The following is a 20,038-nucleotide window of genomic DNA, read 5'->3' as shown; positions in this document are numbered from 1 at the left end:
TGGGGAAGGGTACCAAAAAATGTCTGCAGCATTGAAGGTCCCCAAGAACCCAGTGGCCTCCATCTTTCTTAAATGGAAGAAATTTGGAACCAACAAGACTTTTCCTAGAGCTGGCCGCCAGGCCAAACTGAGCAATCAAGGGAGAAGTGCCTTGGTCAAGGAGTTGACCAAGAACCGGATGGTCACTCTGACAGAGCTCCAGCGTTCCTCTGAGGAGATGGGAGAACCTTCCAAAAGGACAGCCATCTCTGCAGCACTCCACCAATCAGGCCTTTATGGTATAGTGGCCAGACGGAAGCCACTCCTCAGTAAAATGCACATCACCGCCCCCTGGGAGTTTGCCAAAAGGCACGGAAACACTCTCTGACCATGAGAAACAAGATTCTCTGGTCTGATGTAACCAAGATTTATCTCTTTGGCCTGAGTGCCAAGCATCATATCCAGAGGAAACCTGACACCATCCCTACGGTGAAGCATGGTGGCAGCATCATGCTGTTGGGATGGTTTTCAGTGGCAGGAGACTAGTCAGGATTGAGGGAAAGATGAACGGAGTAAAGTACAGAGAGATCCTTGATGAAAATCTGCTCCAGAGAGCTCAGGACCTTAGACTCGAGGTCCCCTTCAAATAGGATAACGACCCTAAGCACACAGCCACGACAGCGCAGGGCTGGCTTCGGAACAAGTCTCTCAATGTCCTTGAGTGGCCCGCCAGAGCCCAGACTTGAACCCGATCGAACATCTCTGAAGAGACCTGAAAATAGCTGTGCAGCAATGCTCCCATCCAACCATCCAAGCTTGAGAGGATCTGCAGAGAAGAATGGGAGAAACTCCCCAAATACAAGTAGCTTGTAGCGTCATACCCAAGTATACACTATGCTGTAATCGCTGCCAAAGGTGCTTCAACAAAGTACTGAATAAAGGGTCTGAATACTTATGTGAAATTACTTGTCTTTTGCTATGTCAAAATTGCTTGAAATGTATCAAAATATGTTGTAGACAAAATAATGAAAAATGCAGTCTGGTAGCCTCATTAAACAGAAAAAGTTGAACAAGTCATTGCATGTATAGACTATTTATTTACTGACTTGAGACTTGACTTGAAAAAACGGGTGACTCTACTCGACTTGACTTGCTTTAGAATGCACGACTTGGACTTGACTCGAGACTCAACCAGTTCGACTTGGGACTCGAATTGAGACTTGAATGATAGTGTATTGATCCCACCTCTGACATCCTCCAACCTATCAGAGTTCTTGCAGTATGAACTAACATCTTGTCCATTCAATCAAATGATCAGAGAATTAATCTATTACTGAAAGCACAAGCTAGTGTGGTGAGAAGTTGACTTAAAGAGAAAGACAATAGTTTAACTGTTTTGAAGAAATACATTTCTTAAAAAATTAAGAAGCAGCAGAGAGATATATTTTGTTGTATTTTTAAAATTCTTAATTTACCCCTTTCACTTACTTAACTAATGCAGCTAATTTAGCCTACTCAACAACCTGACTGAAACAGAGAGGAATGCTATTTATGTTAGCTTGCTGGCTAAGGCTTTCCAACACTGCAACTCTTCAAAGTCAAGGTAAGCTTTCGGTTTTATAAATGTATTGCTACCTGGGCCCGCTGTGGTAACTGCTAAACTGCTTGCTGTACACTGTACTGTGTAATTGTACACATGGCTTGGATTGTGGGTTTACTAACTCGTTAGTTATAGTTTGATGACTATAACCTTTATATGGTGACAACGATGTAGGCTGTGTAGCGGTTAGTGGTTTTGGTATGAAGGTTTGGCTTGGAGAGGTTTTTGTGCCTAGTCACGGACAGCTGTTGAGTTATGAACTGAAGTCCACAAGTGAAGAAAAAAGGTGAGAGAAGGAGAGCGCGTAGATGCGAGAATGAATTATAGAACGAGCAAAGTGATGATGCTGTATGTGGCTGCTATGAAAGTGAACTATGTGTGCAGGTGATCAGGGGAGTATTCATTCCGCCGGTTCTGTTACAAAACGTTTCTTAAACGGAAGCAAACAGAACTAAATGGGGAGGGACATACCTGAATTTGTCCAATAGAAACTATAGGTTTAGTTGCAAAACTGAACGTCTTCTAACTGCTTGGGCTAATGATTACATCCCAGATCAGATAGATACAGGCAAGAGTGTGCAAGGCAGAATTGAATGTGAATGTGATTACTCCAATTTGTTTCTAGACCTGTGCACCTACGTTATAAACGTTCATTTTTAGCCTAGGTTGTAGCAACTTCATGATGGGTATAGGGCCAATTCGAGTATCATGTAGTAGCCTAAGCCTATCGATGTTATATTGAGCTGGGTGAAGGGAATATGAATGGCAGTCATCCAATATGCTGTAATCGAAATAAGGCCATGCTCATAAAAAAAATTGTTGCTCTCCCTAATCTTGAATGGCACCAACTGCCACTGTTGGAGCTACAGTGGTTACTCTGGGTCACCCATGTCCAGGGTACGTCCACACAGGCACACGGTGCTGACCATCACGGCAGACAGAGTCATGATGACCAAGAGAATGGCCCACCAGTGAGTCTGCAGAAGACAAGAGCACAACAAGTCAAACACTCACCCACTTTAGTTCCAATCTGCTATTGTCAGCTGTTAAATAGTCAAAACACCACTGCAATTTACTTTAATTCACATTGACTTGACATGTTCTGTTCTTCAAGAACCCATTTGTTACAGGATGTTAGTCAGCTAGAATTCGTTATGTGTCACACTCATTTGGATGGAACCAATGGGTATGCAGTAGCCGATTCATCTGTGGTATGGAAACACTACTATTGCCATTTCACAGCCTAATAACCATGAACTGGCATGGCTCCCAAACCAATTGTGTGAGCGGTAAATCTAAGCACTAGTAGGTGTCACCATCTCACTAACTCAACATGATGCACCTGAACAGATCTTTTAAATCCCTGTGGGCATTCCTGATTCGCTGCGCTCTCTAGCGAGACCAAAGCTCAAGGCCAACTGAGGCTGGAACATCTGAACGAAGAACATCAACAGAGGAAGCTTTCTATTGTCGTGGCCAAGTTTTGAGAATGTTTTGAGAAAGACGCAAGTATTGGATTCCACCAAGTTTGCTGCTTCAGTGTATTTTTTGTTGTTGTCAGATGTTACTATGGAATACTGAAGTATAATTACAAGCATTTCATAATTATCAAAGGCTTTTATTGACAATTACATCAAGTTGATGCAGAGTCAATATTTGTAGTGTTGACCCTTCTTTTTCAAGACCTCTGCAATCCCTGGCATGCTGTCAATTAACTTCTGGGCCACATGCGGACTGATGGCAGCCCATTCTTGCATAATAAATGCTTAAAGTTTATCAGAATTTATGGGTTTCTGTTTGTCCACCCGCCTCTTGAGGATTGACCACTTGTTCTCAATGGGATTAAGGTCTGGGGTGTTTCCTGGCCATGGACCCAAAATATCGATGTTTTCTTCCCCGAGCCACTTAGTTATCACTTTTGCCTTTTGGCAATTATGGCAATTGTTAGTCGCCAAACTGTTCCTGGATGGTTGGGAGAAGTTGCTCTCGGAGGATGTGTTGGTACCATGCTTTATTCATGGCTGTGTTCATAGGCAAAAATGTCAGTGAGCCCACTCCCTTGGCTGAGAAGCAACCCCACACATGAATGGTCTCAGGATGCTTTACTGTTGGAATGACACAGGACTAATAGTAGCGCTCACCTTGTCTTCTCCGGTCAAGCTTAATCCCGGATGCCCCAAACAATCGGAAAGGGGATTCATCAGAGAAAATGACTTTACCGCAGTCCTCAGCAGTCCAATCCCTGTACCTTTTGCAGAATATCAGTCTGTCCCTGATGTTTTTCCTGGAGAGAAGTGACTTCTTTGCTGCCCTTCTTGACACCAGGCTATCCTCCAAACGTCTTCGCCTCACTATGCGTGCAGATGCACTCTCACCTGCCTGCTGCCATTCCTGAGCAAGCTCTGTACTGGTGGTGCCCCGATCCCGCAGCTGAATCAACTTTAGGAGACGGTCCTGGCGCTTGCTAGACTTTCTTGGGCGCCCTGAAGCCTTCTTCTCAACAATTTAAACGCTCTCCTTGAAGTTCTTGATGATCTGATAAATGGTTGATTTAAGTGCAATCTTACTGGCAGCAATATCCTTGCCTGTGAAGCCCTTTTTGTGCAAAGCAATGATGACAGCATGTGTTTCCTTGCAGGTAACCATGATTGACAGAGGAAGAACAATGATTCTCAGCACCACCCTCCTTTTGAAGCTTCCAGTCTGTTATTCAAACTCAATCAGCATGACAGAGTGATCTCCAGCCTTGTCCTCGTCAACACTCACACCTGTGTTAACGAGAGAATCACTGACAGGATGTCAGCTGGTCCTTTCGTGGTAGGGTTAAAATGCAGTGGAAATGTTTTTAGATAGATAGACGACCCCCTAAAGCACAACAAACATATAACAAACCTTTATCCACTCAGCCATGTCATCAAACTCATCCAGGTCTACCAGGTGGAGAAAGGAGTTCTTCAGCCTGGCGATGGGCCCGTCAGCGTCCAGGATGCGACACACCTGGAACATGTCGCAGTAGCCCTGCTTGGCTGAACACGGTGCCCCGGCAACCAAGGCTACACGCTTTCCCTGGAAATGCCTGGTCAAGACAGAGGATGTGGTGCTGGCGCAGGTTGCAGGCTTGTCTGAGGTGAAGAAATACATGGAGAAATACAGTGAACATTTTGTAATAGATGAAATGATTGAGTTTACTGAGTGGAAAAGCACATGCACACATTTTAACTTTTACACAGCACGTCAGATGATCGTACAGAAGGATGTATTATGATGGGAACCTCAAAACAAATGTTTTTGCCCCAATCATAAACACATTTTTTATTTTATCTTTATTTAACTAGGCAAGTCAGTTAAGAACAAATTCTTATTTTCAATGACGGCCTAGGAGCAGTGGGTTAAACTGCCTGTTAACCCACGGCAGAACAACAGATTTTTGTACCTTGTCAGCTCGGGGATTTGAACTTGCAACCTAGTCCAACTCTCTAACCACTAGGCTACCCTGCCGCCCCATTCTTCAGATCTAAGCACATCAGAGGAAACGAGGGTGAGGGAGGAGAAGAGAGATTGTGCTGTCGTGTCTTTGGCTATGCCGGATTAAGTGATATGACATGCTATTCTATAAAATAATTTCTCCATAATTAATATTACCTGATTGAGCTAATCATGTAAATTTAAGTAACTAGAGAGTCGGGGCACCACAAAATAATATTTATAGAGCTGTTATCTTCCGAATAAACTCCTAAAGACCTAGTAATATTTTACATCAATAGCAGTCAATATTAATCGTCACCTTAATTCAGTCTCATTTGAAAGTTGTAAATTCTTGGTTATCTTCACGAACCCTGGCTAACAAGTTGAATCAGCAATGCAAAATTGGGGTTCATTATTTATTTACTAAATACCTAACTAATCACACATAATTACATATACACAGAATGAATCATACCTTGATTACAAATTATGTCAGAAAGGAAAACGTCCCTAGTAGGCGGAACAGATATGACAGCTGGTTACACAAAAGGAAAGGGCTGGGTTTGAGTGAAAGAGCGGGAAGACTGAGGACCAAAGGAAGAAGCTGTGCTATCGTAAATACAGTATTTTATGCATTCTAAATTACCGCCCATTTGGAAAAGGAAAATGCAATAAATATTTACTCTGATCTGCGCTTCGGTAGGTTGGTGGTAGATGATCGGCCGTGTTGCCAAACCGAGTCCTTTGTCCTTTGAAGAATGTCTCTGATGGTCAATTGGATACGTTGTAGTAACGTAGTTGTGTGATAGACGGGATACTCTGTCTGTTCCTTCCTAACCCTCGTTTGCAGCTGCTGTTGCTAACTCAACGGCTAGGAGGTATCACTTCTGTAGTGAATAAGAGTTCAAAGTGCATACCATTCGCAACCAAAGATCACGCTGATGTTGGCTTCGTTCTGCAGTTATTATCTGAACAATTCTGACATCAGACCGTCGTTCTCACATCCTCGGAACAGGAGGTTACATTTTTGTCAAGGCTTTATATAGTGGAGGGAGAATGGTGTATCTGAAACGTTTTATAACCCATGACTCTTCACAGGGACTGGCCACTGATTGAGCAGAGTCCTAACCTTATGAAAACCCAAATCTCTCATTTGGAAGCTAAAATTACATTTAATCTCTTCACCAATACTTTTATATTCAAACATTTAAATTGAACAACAATTCCATGTGAATCCGATAACTCTGATGTGTAGACTTTCCACTGTAGAGTTTATGTCATCCTATCATTGATGATAATTGTCCCACAACCGAACTGACATCCTATTCATTAAGTACATTTACATTTACATTTAAGTCATTTAGCAGACGCTCTTATCCAGAGCGACTTACAAATTGGTGCATTCACCTTATGACATCCAGTAGAACAGTCACTTTACAATAGTGCATCTAAATCTTAAAGGGGGGGGGTGAGAAGGATTACTTATCCTATGCTAGGTATTCCTTAAAGAGGTGGGGTTTCAGGTGTCTTGAAGGTGGTGATTGACTCCGCTGTCCTGGCGTCGTGAGGGAGTTTGTTCCACCATTGGGGGCCAGAGCAGCGAACAGTTTTGATTGGGCTGAGCGGGAACTGTACTTCCTCAGTGGTAGGGAGGAGAGCAGGCCAGAGGTGGATGAATGCAGTGCCCTTGTTTGGGTGTAGGGCCTGATCAGAGCCTGGAAGAGGAGGTACTGAGGTGCCGTTCCCCTCACAGCTCCGTAGGCAAGCACCATGGTCTTGAAGCGGATGAGCTTCAACTGGAAGCCAGTGGAGAGATGGAGGAGCGGGGTGACGTGAGAGAACTTGGGAAGGTTGAACACCAGACGGGCTGCGGCATTTTCTGGATGAGTTGTAGGGGTTTAATGGCACAGGCAGGGAGCCCAGCCAACAATGTGTTTGCAGTAATCCAGACGGGAGATGACAAGTGCCTGGATTAGGACCTGCGCCGCTTCCTGTGTGAGGCAGGGTGAGTACTCTGCGGATTCAAGAGCATGAACCTACAGAACGGGCCACCGCCTTGATGTTAGTTGAGAAACAGGGTGTTGTCCAGGATAACGCCAAGGTTCTTAGCGCTCTGGGAGGAAGACACAATGGAGTTTCAACCGTGATGGCGAGATCATGGAACGGGCAGTCCTTCCCCGGGAGGAAGAGCAGCTCCGTCTTGCCGAGGTTCAGCTTGAGGTGGTGATCCGTCATCCACACTGATATGTCTGCCAGACATGCAGAGATGCGGCCTTGGCCACCTGGTCATCAGAAGGGGGAAAGAGAAGATTAATTGTGTGTCGTCTCCATAGCAATGATAGGAGAGACCATGTGAGGTTATGACAGAGCCAAGTGACTTGGTGTAAGCGAGAATAGGAGAGGGCCAGAACAGAGCCCTGGGGGACACCAGTGGTGAGAGCGCGTGGTGAGGAGACAGATTCTCGCCACGCCACCTGGTAGGAGCGACCTGTCAGGTCAGGACATAAAATATAAAACGTGGGCCGCGCCGGAGATGCCCAACTCGGAGAGGGTGGAGAGGAGGATCTGATGGTTCACAGTATCGAAGGCAGCCGATAGGTCTAGAAGGATGAGAGCAGAGGAGAGTGAGTTCAGCTTTAGCAGTGCGGAGCGCCTCCGTGATACAGAGAAGAGCAGTCTCAGTTGAATGACTAGTCTTGAAACCTGACTGATTTGGATCAAGAAGGTCATTCAGAGAGAGATAGCGGGAGAGCTGGCCAAGGACGGCACGTTCAAGAGTTTTGGAGAGAAAAGAAAGAAGGGATACTGGTCTGTAGTTGTTGACATCGGAGGGATCGAGTGTAGGTTTTTTCAGAAGGGGTGCAACTCTCGCTCTCTTGAAGACGGAAGGGACGTAGCCAGCGGTCAGGGATGAGTTGATGAGCGAGGTGAGGTAAGGGAGAAGGTCTCCAGAAATGGTCTGGAGAAGAGAGGAGGGGATAGGGTCAAGCGGGCAGGTTGTTGGGCATCCGGCCATCACAAGACGCGAGATTTCATCTGCTGAGAAGAGGGAGAAAGAGGTCAGAGCACAGGGTAGGGCAGTGTGAGCAGAACCAGCGGTGCCGTTTGACTTAGCAAACGAGGATCGGATGTCGTCGACCTTCTTTTCAAAATGGTTGACGAAGTCATCTGCAGAGAGGGAGGAGGGGGAGGATTCAGGAGGGAGGAGAAGGTGGCAAAGAGCTTCCTAGGGTTAGAGGCAGATGCTTGGAATTTAGAGTGGTAGAAAATGGCTTTAGCAGCAGAGACAGAGGAGGAAAATGTAGAGAGGAGGGAGTGAAAGGATGCCAGGTCCGCAGGGAGTTCATCCAGAGTTTTCCTCCATTTCCTCTTGGCTGCCCGGAGCAGTCTGTTCTGTGAGCTCGCAATGAGTTTCGAGCCACGGGGCGGGAGGGAGGATTTGAGCCGGCCTGGAGGATAGGGGACATAGAGAGTCAAAGGATGCAGAAAGGGAGGAGAGGAGGGTTGAGGAGGCAGAATCAGGAGATAGGTTGGAGAAGGTTTGAGCAGAGGGAAGAGATGATAAGATGGAAGAGGAGAGAGTTCGGGGCAGAGAGAGCGAAGGTTGGGACGGACCTCTGATACCATCCAGTAGGGGCAGTGTGGGAGGTGTTGGATGAGAGCGAGAGGGAAAAGGATACAAGGTAGTGGTCGGAGACTTGGAGGGAGTTGCAATGAGGTTAGTGGAAGAACAGCATCTAGTAAAGATGAGGTCGAGCGTATTGCTTGCCTTGTGAGTAGGGGGAGGTGAGAGGGTGAGGTCAAAGAGCAGAGGAGTGGAAAGAAGGAGGCAGAGAGGAATGAGTCAAAGGTAGACGTGGGGAGGTTAAAGTCTCCCAGCACTGTGAGAGGTGAGCCGTCCTCAGGAAAGGAGCTTATCAAGGCATCAAGCTCATTGATGAACTCTTGAGGGAACCTGGAGGGCGATAAATGATAAGGATGTTAAGCTTGAAAGGGCTGGTAACTGTGACAGCATGGAATTCAAAGGAGGCGATAGACAGATGGGTAAGGGGAGAAAGAGAGAATGACCACTTGGGAGAGATGAGGATCTGTGTGCCACCACCCCGCTGACCAGAAGCTCTGGGTGTGCGAGAACACGTGGGCGGACGAAGAGAGAGCAGTAGGAGTAGCAGTGTTGTCTGTGGTGATCCATGTTTTCGTCAGTGCCAAGAAGTCGAGGGACTGGAGGGAGGCATAGGCTGAGATGAACTCTGCCTTGTTATCCGCCAGATCAGCAGTTCCAGAGGCTACCGGAGACCTGGAACTCCACGTGGGTCGTGCGCGCTGGGACCACCAGATTAGGGTGCCGCGGCCACGCGGTGTGGAGCGTTTGTATGGTCTGTGCAGAGAGGAGAGAATAGGGATAGACAGACACATAGTTGACAGGCTACAGAAGAGGCTACGCTAATGCAAAGGAGATTGGAATGACAAGTGGACTACACGTGCTAATGTTCAGGAAGTTATTATTTACATGCAAGAGTCTTATTGACTAAAATGATTAAAATGATACAGTACTGCTGAAGTAGGCTAGCTGGCAGGGGCTGCGTTGTTGACACTACACTAATCAAGCCTCGTTCCGTTGAGTGTAGTTTCTGCAGTGCTGCTATTCTAGGGAGCTAGCTGGCTAGCTAGCAGTGTTGTTTGGGGTTTTAGGCGTTGCGTTAAAGAATGACAATAGCTGGCTAGCTAACCTAGAAAATCGCTCTAAACTACACAATTATCTTTGATACAAAGATGTTCTATGTAGCTAGCTATGTAGCTAGCTAGATCAAACAAATCAAACCGTTGTACTGTAATGAAATGAAATGAAAATGTGATACTACCTGATTTGAATGCGACCGGGTTGTTGAGTCTATTCGGTAGACGTTGGCTAGCTGTTGGCTAGCTGTCGGCTAGCTGTTGGCTAGCTGTTGGCTAGCTAGCAGAGTCTCCTACGTTAAGGACGACAAATACCTGGCTAGCTAACCTCGGTAAATTAAGATAATCACTCTAAGACTACACACTCTAAACTACACAATTATCTTGGATACGAAGACAGCAAAGACAGCTATGTAGCTAGCTAACACTACACTAATCAAGTCGTTCCGTTGAGTGTAATAGTACCACCGCATATGTTCAATTGGTTAGATTACCAGAATATAGTTAATTTCCCCCAACCTTCTGATGTTCCCAGAATCTGTATGTTAACCAAGGGGTTTTCAAATTTCACATCAGTAGGGTAGAGAGAGGAAAAAGGGGGGAAGAGGTATTTTTCACTGTCATAAATCTACCCCAGGCCAACGTCATGACAGTGCTTACCCGGCTGTTGACAGCACATGTGGCACTTTTCGTTTTTGGACTCTCCCAGACAGTCACACTGCTCCAGGCCGTACCTCACACACAGTGATTTAGCACAGTTCTGAGAAATAGAGGGAGAAATGGAGAGAAAAAGATAGGGGAGAGTGAAGGAGGGGAGAGAGAGAGAGATAGAGAGATGGAGAAAGGGAAAAGGATAGGGGAAGAGGAGGGGAAGGATAGAGAGAGTGAGAAAGAGGGATGGTGAAATAGAGGAGAGAGGGGAGAAGACATAAAGAGAATGGATGAGCTCTAGCCTGGATGAGCTCTAGTACATTATGGCAACCAGTGAAGTCTCACAGACAAAAATGCAGGACAGGCCTGCTCATTTCCACAAATCCTAAACATCTGTATTCAGTTAACTTGTTCGCTGCTCCAGGCAGCCTCAGAAATGTGTTCTGGTCCAAATCTTATATTACAGGATTTATGCCCCTATAGAGAGCCATACGTATGTAATTTGCATTGAAAGAGTTGAGCAATATTCACATTCAGAACAACTTTCCAAACTCAGAACCCCATTTATCATCTGAATGGGTGAAAACATTGAGTAAATGTACTCAAGTTGGACACCAAGGACAACAGATCCTGTGAAAGTGGATACTGTTGACTTTGGAATGTTGTCGCAATGAGACAGTGGGTGCAATGGGTGAAAATGTTGAGCCATCAACTGGCCCTCCTACGGTGCTCACCCCGTTGAGACACACCCGGGTGCCCAGACTGCATATGGTCATGTTGGCCTTGGCCACAGGCTCGGGGCAGATGGGGGAGAGACCAGAGCAAATACTCTCCAGCTGACAGTCTGACTCCTCCTCACAGCTGACCCCTGACGGTTTCAAGACACACGCTGGCCCACAGCACAGACCCTGACTGGGACTGAGGGGACAGACAGAAAGACAAACAGACAGATAGACAGAGAGACAGACAGGCAGGTGGGCGGACGGACAGATATGCAGTGCCTTGCGAAAGTATTCGGCCCCTTTGAACTTTGTGACCTTTTGCCACATTTCAGGCTTCAAACATAAAGATATAAAACTGTATTTTTTTGTGAAGAATCAACAACAAGTGGGACACAATCATGAAGTGGAACGACATTTATTGGATATTTCAAACTTTTTTAACAAATCAAAAACTGAAAAATTGGGCGTGCAAAATTATTCAGCCCCCTTAAGTTAATACTTTGTAGCGCCACCTTTTGCTGCGATTACAGCTGTAAGTCGCTTGGGGTATGTCTCTATCAGTTTTGCACATCGAGAGACTGATTTTTTTTCCCATTCCTCCTTGCAGAACAGCTCGAGCTCAGTGAGGTTGGATGGAGAACATTTGTGAACAGCAGTTTTCAGTTCTTTCCACAGATGCTCGATTGGATTCAGGTCTGGACTTTGACTTGGCCATTCTAACACCTGGATATGTTTATTTTTGAACCATTCCATTGTAGATTTTGCTCTATGTTTTGGATCATTGTCTTGTTGGAAGACAAATCTCCGTCCCAGTCTCAGGTCTTTTGCAGACTCCATCAGGTTTTCTTCCAGAATGGTCCTGTATTGGGCTCCATCCATCTTCCCATCAATTTGAACCATCTTCCCTGTCCCTGCTGAAGAAAAGCAGGCCCAAACCATGATGCTGCCACCGCCATGTTTGACAGTGGGGATGGTGTGTTCAGGGTGATGAGCTGTGTTGCTTTTACGCCAAACATAACGTTTTGCATTGTTGCCAAAAAGTTCAATTTTGGTTTCATCTGACCAGAGCACCTTCTTCCACATGTTTGGTGTGTCTCCCAGGTGGCTTGTGGTAAACTTTAAACAACACTTTTTATGGATATCTTTAAGAAATGGCTTTCTTCTTGCCACTCTTCCATAAAGGCCAGATTTGTGCAATATACGACTGATTGTTGTCCTATGGACAGAGTGTCCCACCTCAGCTGTAGATCTCTGCAGTTCATCCAGAGTGATCATGGGCCTCTTGGCTGCATCTCTGATCAGTCTTCTCCTTGTATGAGCTGAAAGTTTAGAGATACGGCCAGATCTTGGTAGATTTGCAGTGGTCTGATACTCCTTCCATTTTAATATTATCTTATCTTGTTTAAAGCTTGGGAAATATTTTTGTATCCAAATCCGGCTTTAAACTTATTCACAACAGTATCTCGGACCTGCCTGGTGTGTTCCTTGTTCTTCATGATGCTCTCTGCGCTTTTAACGGACCTCTGAGACTATCACAGTGCAGGTGCATTTATACGGAGACTTGATTACACACAGGTGGATTGTATTTATCATCATTAGTCATTTAGGTCAACATTGGATCATTCAGAGATCCTCACTGAACATCTGAAGAGAGTTTGCTGCACTGAAAGTAAAGGGGGCTGAATAATTTTGCACGCCCAATTTTTTATTTTTTTATTTGTTAAAAAAGTTTGAAATACCCAATAAATGTCGTTCCACTTCATGATTGTGTCCCACTTGTTGTTGATTCTTCACAAAAAAATACAGTTTTATATCTTTATGTTTGAAGCCTGAAATGTGGCAAAAGGTCGCAAAGTTCAAGGGGACCGAATACTTTCGCAAGGCACTGTACAAAGAGAGACAATTACTGGGTGTATTGTGATTTACTGTTTTGTTTTTGAATGGTAAGACAGAGGCAATTATCCTCACAGCCACAACCACAACTCTGCTTTGACCCCCAACCCCTTGGGTTGTGCTGTGGCGGAGATCTTTGTGGGCTATACTCGGCCTTGTCTCAGGATGGTAAGTTGGTATTTGAAGATATCCCTCTAGTGGTGTGGGGTTTGTGCTTTGGCAAAGTGGGTGGGTTTATATCCTTCCTGTTTGGCCCTGTCCGGGGGTATCATCGGATGGGGCCACAGTGTCTCCTGACCCCTCATGTCTCAGCCTCCAGTATTTATACTGCAGTAGTTTATGTGTCGGGGGCTAGGGTCAGTTTGTTATATCTGGAGTACTTCTCCTGTCTTATCCGGTGGCCTGTGTGAATTTAAGTATGCTCTCTCTAATTCTCTCTTTCTCTCTTTCTTTCTATCTTTCTTTCTCTCTCTCGGAGGACCTGAGCCCTAGGACCATGCCTCAGGACTACCTGGCATGATGACTCCTTGCTGTCCCCAGTCCACCTGGCCGTGTTGCTGCTCCAGTTTCAACTGTTCTGCCTGCGGCTATGGAATCCTGACCTGTTCACCGGACGTGCTACCTGTCCCAGATCTATTATTTGACCATGCTGGTCATTTATGAACATTTGAACATCTTGGCCATGTTCTGTTATAATCTCCACCCAGCACAGCCAGAAGAGGACTGGCCACCCCTCATAGCCTGGTTCCTCTCTAGGTTTCTTCCTAGGTTTTGGCCTTTCTAGGGAGTTTTTCCTAGCCAACGTGCTTCAACAACTGCATTGCTTGTTGTTTGGGGTTTTAGGCTGGGTTTCTGTACAGCACTTTGAGATATCAGCTGATGTACGAAGGGCTATATAAATACATTTGATTTGACGAAAATGTTCCATGGGTGATATTATGTAACTTTATATAGAAATTACGCATATAAACAGATCTAGAATCAGCAAATTGCAAAGGGACAATTTTAATCCTACTACTGATTTTAATTGCGAAACTTTGGAACCGAAGTTACCTGCACTTCTTGCCAGGTTTCAGGCGACACTGGATGCCCACAGATTCCTTGGCGCTGTGGCAGCAGAGGTCTGTCTCATTGTGGCCCACGTCACACTCCTCCCCCTCCTCCACGATCTGATTCCCACAGATGGGCTGATCGCTGACTGACAGGACAGAACACATATAGCCACACACATTAGCTCATCTCAACACTGCTGACTCATGTAGATGTCCTGTGGTATCTTCATAAATGATTGGAATAAATCAGATCCAGAGAGAGAGAGATAGATACCCAGAGAGAGAGACACAGAGAGATACAGTGCCTTCAGAAAGTATTCATACCATTTGACCATTTAACTCTACACACAATATATATATATATATATATATATATATATATATATACATTTTTGAAAATTTATTGAATATGAAATAAAGGTGTGAATACTTATGTAATTTGATATTTCTTTGAGTCAATACTTTGTAGTAGCACCTTTGGCAGCGATTACAGCTGTGAGTCTTTCTGTGTCTCTAGGAGCTTTCCACACCTGGATTGTACAACTTTCACCCATAATTATTTTCAAAATTCTTCAAGCTCTGTCAAATTGGTTGTTGATCATTGCTAGACAACCATTTTCAGGTCTTGCCATATATTTTCAAGTAGATTTAAGTCAAAACTGTAACTCGGCCATTCTTTGTCTTCTTGGTAAGCAACTTCAGTGTAGATTTGGCCTTGTGTTTAAGGTTATTGTCCTGCTGAAAGGGGAATTCATCTTCCATTGTCTGGTGAGAAGCAGATACTTGTTGCCTTGTTGCAAACAGGATGCATGTTTTGGAATACTTTTATTCTGTACAGGCTTCCTTCTTTTCACTCTATCAATTAGGTTAGTATTGTGGAGTAACTACAATGTTGTTGATCCATCCTCAGTTTTGTCCAATCACAGCCATTAAACTCTGTAACTGTTTTAAAGTCACCATTGGCCTCATGGTGAAATCCCTGAGCCGTTTTCTTCCTCTCCGGCAACTGAGTTAGGATCAACGCCTGTATCTTTGCAGTGACTGGGTGTATTGATACACCATTCAACGTGTAATTATAATAACCATGCTCAAAGGGATAATAAATGTCTGCTTTTTATGTTTACCCATCTACCAATAGGGGCCCTTCTTTGTTAGGCATTGGAAAACCTCCCTGGTCTTTGTGGTTGAATCTGTGTTGAAAAATGCATTGCTCGACTGAGGGACCTTAAAGATAATTGTATGTGTGGGGTTAAAGAGATGAGGTAGTTATTAAAAAATCACGTTTAACACTATTATTGCGGACGGAGTGAGTACATGCAATTTACTATGTGACTATGTGATTTTTACTCCTGAACTTATTTAGACATGCCATAACAAAGTGGTTGAATACTTTTGACTTAAGCTTTTCATTTTTAATTCATTTGTAAACATTTTGAAAAACATAATTCCACTTTGACGTTATCAGGTATTGTGTGTAGGGAAGTGACAAAAAAAATCTACATTTAATCAATTAAATTCAGGCTTTCACACAACAAAATGTGGAAAAGGTAAATGGGTATGAATACTTTCTGAAGGTACTGTAGAGAAACAGAACACTACATGCTATTGATGTCCTCTTTTCCACAGGTTTGTTTTGACCTACATGTAGAGCCTCACCCACAAAGCAGTCATCCTTCTTGACTTTCAGGACTCGGCTGATATGCTTGATGCTGCAGGGAGAGAACTTATCGTTGTTCTCCCGGACCTCATTGGTAGCGTGAGGGAACATCAAGAACCTGCCTTTCCCTCCAGAAGAACCCAGGTTCCCACAATCCAAACCTTCATCATGCTGAGAAGCAAATACAACACAGAACATAAAGGTTCTACTTCACAGTAGAATGAGCTCAAGAAGTTTTGTCTCCTTCTAGTACAAGATTATGGACATTGGGGCCCTCATATTTAAACATATTTATGTCAAATTGAATCATTTTCACCAGATGAAAACGAAGTTATTACTGAACATCATTTTTCATTAAAAGTAAAACTATTGGAGGGATTTGTATGGGGTGATTCTGAGAAAACAACTACTGAACTCATTGTTGTCACGTTCTGACATTAGTTCTTTTATTATGTCTTTGTTTTAGTATGGTCAGGGCGTGAGTTGGGTGGGTTGTCTATGTTCCGTTTTCTATGTTGTGTTTGCGTTTGGCCTGGTATGGCTCTCAATCAGAGGCAGGTGTCGTTAGTTGTCTCTGATTGAGAATCATACTTAAGTAGGCTTTTCCCACTTGTGTTTCGTGGGTGTTTGTTTTCTGTCTCTGTGTCTTCACCAGACAGAATTGTTTCGTTTTCGTTCGTTCTCCTTGTTATATTGTTTTTGGTGTTCAATGTTAGTAAATTATCTACATGGACACGTACCACGCTGCATATTGGTCCGATCCTTCATACTCCTCGTCAGAGGAAGACAAATATCATTACAGAAACACCCACCGCCAAAGGACCAAGCAGCGTGGTCACGGGCAGCAGCAGCGATCTCAGGACTCCTGGTCATGGGAGGAGGTTCTGGACGGCAAGGGACCCTGGGCACAGGCTGGGGAATATCGACGCCCCAAGGCAGAGCTGAAGGCAGGGAAAGCTGAGAGGCGGCGGTAAGAGGGGCGGCACGGCAGCGCGGCTGGAAGCCCGAGAGGCAGCCCCAAAAATGTATTTGGGGGTGGCACACAGGGAGTTGGCGCAGGTCTCCTACCTGACTTCGCCATACTCCCCGTGTGCCGCCCCCCAATACATTTTTGGGGCTGCCTCTCGGGCTTCCAGCCGCGCTGCCGTGCTGCCATGCTTACCGTGGAGAGTGAGGGACCGGGCAGGCACTGTGTTATGCCGCGAGGCGCACTGTGCCCCCGGTGCGCAGGCACAGCCCAGTGTGTTACAGCGCAGCGCCTCGTATCGGCCAGGCTAGTTTGGGCATCGAGCCAGGTGCCATGGAGCCGGCACAGAGCATCTGGTCTTCAGTGCGTCTCCTCGGGCCGGGGTACATGGCACCAGCCCTATGCATGGTGTCCCCAGTTCACCAGCACAGCCCAGTGCGGGCTATTCCACCTCGCCGCACTGGCCTGGCTACGGGGAGCATTCAGCCAGGTAGGGTTGGGCAGGCTCAGTGCTCGAGACCTTCAGTGCGCCTTCACGGTCCAGTCCATCTGGTGCCACCTCCACGCACCAGCCCTCCGGTGGCAGCCCCCCGCAACAGGCTGTCTCTCCATCTCCTCCCTACAGATGTTCCTGCCTGTCCAGCGCTGCCAGAGCCTTCCTCCTGCCCAGCGCTGCCAGAGTCTCCCGTCTGTCCTGAGCTGCCAGAGTTGCCCGTCTGTCCTGAGCTGCCAGAGTCACCCGTCTGTCCTGAGCTGCCAGAGCCGTCAGTCAGCCAGAAGCTGCCAGAGCCGTCAGTCAGCCAGGAGCTGCCAGAGCCGTCCGTCAGCCAGGAGCTGCCAGAGCCGTCCGTCAGCCAGCAAATGCCAGAATCCCCCTTCACTCTGGAGCTGCCGGAGTCTCCCGCCTGTCCGGTGCTGCCGGAATCTCCCGTCCATTCGGGAACCGTGGCTTGGGTCCCCAGTCCGAGGTTGGCGGCGAGGGTCGCCGCGTTAGAGGCCACGGAGGCGGGTAAAGAGGCGGAGAAGGACTATGGTGGAGTGGGGTCCACGTCCCGCGCCAGAGCCGCCACCGCGGACAGACACCCACTTAGACCCTCCCCTATAGGTTTAGGTTTTGCGGCCGGAGTCCGCACCTTTGGGGGGTGTGGGGGGGGGGGGGGGTACTGTCACGTTCTGACCTTAGTTCTTTTATTATGTCTTTGTTTTAGTATGGTCAGGGCGTGAGTTGTGTGTGTTGTCTATATTCCGTTTTCTATGTTGTGTTTGCGTTTGGCCTGGTATGGTTCTCTATCAGAGGTAGGTGTTGTTAGTTGTCTCTGATTGAGAATCATACTTAGGTAGCCTTTTCCCACTTGTGTTTCGTGGGTGTTTGTTTTCTGTCTCTGTGTCTTCACCAGACAGAACTGTTTCGTTTTCATTCGTTCTCCTTGTTATTTGGTTTTTGGTGTTCAATGTTAATAAATTATCTACATGGACACGTACAACGCTGCATATTGGTCCGATCCTTCATACTCCTCGTCAGAGGAAGACGAATATCGTTACAATTGTAAAATAGTAAGAACAAATTATTATTTACAATGAGGGTTTGGCCTGCCGTGGCCAAACCCTAACCCGGATGACGCTGGGCCAATTGTGCACCACACTATGGCCGGTTGTGATACAGCCTGAAATCGAACCAGGGTCTGTAGTGATGCCTCTAGCATTGAGATGCAGTGCCTTTGACATCTGCGCCACTCGGGAGCCCCCAAGATGTATCCTTTATTTAACCTGGCAAGTCAGTTAAGAACAAATTATTATTTACAATGACGGCCTAGGAACAGTGGGTTAACTGCCTTGTTTAGGGGCAGAAAGACAGATTTTTACCTTGTCAGCTCGGGGATTCCATCACAGCCTTAAGACTAAAAATGACTCTCTTTATTGCTGGATACAAACGCTTGTTAACTTAAATGAAGGTAATTTTAAGAGGGAGACAAAAGTGCTGTGTCACTGTTGGCCATGGTTCTGGAAGAGGAATACAATGTTCTCATAACAAACAACACACCCAGGACAGCACATGTAGATACAGCCCTGAGGCCTTCTCTGAATCTCTCCAATACCAACTTTCTCTGATTACCAGAACAAATGACGAGGTCCGATCGTTCATGTGTTTAAATCTGCTGTTGAGATGTTAATATGGACTGGGATTGTAATCACTTAGAACAGTTTAAGGGGCAAATAAACTATGTGCAGACAAATGACTGAGGCCCCTTTGTTAGGTTTTTCTCTCACTCTTCCCTCTCTCTTCCCTCTATCTCTCAGAGGGCCATGCTGTCACATTAAGGATAAGAGGGTTTCCAGACACTATGGGACTATGGGACAGAATATCATTACCAAAGTAGGCCCAAGGCCTGGCCCCCTCTCTCCCCTCAGACCCCTTACCTCCCCCTTCCCCCTCATCATACATCTCAGGTGAAGCAGGCCCTCTGATCTCTCTGTGTCCTATCACATCCTCCATCTGGAAACAATGAGGCATGCCTGTCAGTGGACCCGGGGGTACTGCACCGTTCAGCCAAGAACCTGCTGGATTTATAAAAGGGCCACAGACCGACATGCTGTAGCAGAACTAATCTGTGCAGGAACGCCTGGGAAGAATCCATTGCTGCCTATTGAAGTGTGAATAACATCTCTGTGGGAGCAGGGTATAGGGAGGGGGGTGGAATGTTGGCATTTGAGGCAGTGGGAGAAAGGTCGTAGATGGTGCTGCTGGTGGTTATGGAGGGAAAGTGGGTGTGTGGGGGGGTTTCTGTAAGGGGTACCAATAATGGGTGGCAGGTAGCCTATCAGTTAAGATAAGAGCATTGAGCCAGTAACCAAAATCACTGAGCCGATTAGGTGAAACGTGCCCTTGAGCAATGCACTTAACTCTACTTGCTCCTGTAAGTCGCTCTGGATAAGAACATCTGCAAAATTACAAAAATGTAAAAATGTAATGTTCTGCAAACAACACTTTTGGTGAGGGAGAAAATGGAAAGCCTCCCATTTATGGCAGGCTTTCAAAATAATGTGTAAGCTAGTGAGTGAGCATGTGCCAAGACTTTATAACATACAGTGCATTCAGACCCCTTGACATTTTGTTACGATACAGCCTTATTCTAATATATATTCAATTGATTGTTTTCCTCATCAATCTACACACAATACCCCACAATGACAAAGCTAAACCAGATTTTTTTTACATTTTTGCAAATTTTTTAAAAATAAAATAATTTATACATTTACATATGTTTTCAGACACTTTACTCAGTATTTTGTTGAAGCACCTTTGGCAGCGATTACAGCCTTGATTCATGTGTTCTTAGGGTTGGTGTCCTGTTGGAAGGTGAACCTTCGCCCCAG

The 20,038-nt window shown here is 45.7% G+C and overlaps 1 protein-coding gene across 1 annotated transcript in view; it reads right to left on the bottom strand.

Annotated features, from left to right (window-relative positions):
- Positions 1–835: 835 nt before the first annotated feature.
- Positions 836–20,038, bottom strand: part of si:ch1073-396h14.1 (disintegrin and metalloproteinase domain-containing protein 10) — an 83,407-nt gene continuing 64,204 nt past the window's right edge. The window contains exons 10-15 of the mRNA XM_046304085.1: positions 15,696–15,867; positions 14,041–14,185; positions 11,107–11,290; positions 10,382–10,481; positions 4,472–4,701; positions 836–2,556 (exon numbers count right to left, since the gene is read on the bottom strand). Of these exons, the coding sequence (XP_046160041.1) occupies positions 2,452–2,556; positions 4,472–4,701; positions 10,382–10,481; positions 11,107–11,290; positions 14,041–14,185; positions 15,696–15,867 (936 nt within the window). The 3' untranslated portion in view covers positions 836–2,451. The remainder of the gene's footprint in view (positions 2,557–4,471; positions 4,702–10,381; positions 10,482–11,106; positions 11,291–14,040; positions 14,186–15,695; positions 15,868–20,038) is intronic.

This window comes from Oncorhynchus gorbuscha, linkage group LG02 (assembly GCF_021184085.1).
Source record: "Oncorhynchus gorbuscha isolate QuinsamMale2020 ecotype Even-year linkage group LG02, OgorEven_v1.0, whole genome shotgun sequence".
In the NCBI taxonomy this organism is placed as follows: domain Eukaryota; kingdom Metazoa; phylum Chordata; class Actinopteri; order Salmoniformes; family Salmonidae; genus Oncorhynchus; species Oncorhynchus gorbuscha.
The sequence above is the reverse complement of the archived record's forward strand: the minus strand, read 5'-3'. Positions and strand labels throughout refer to the sequence as shown.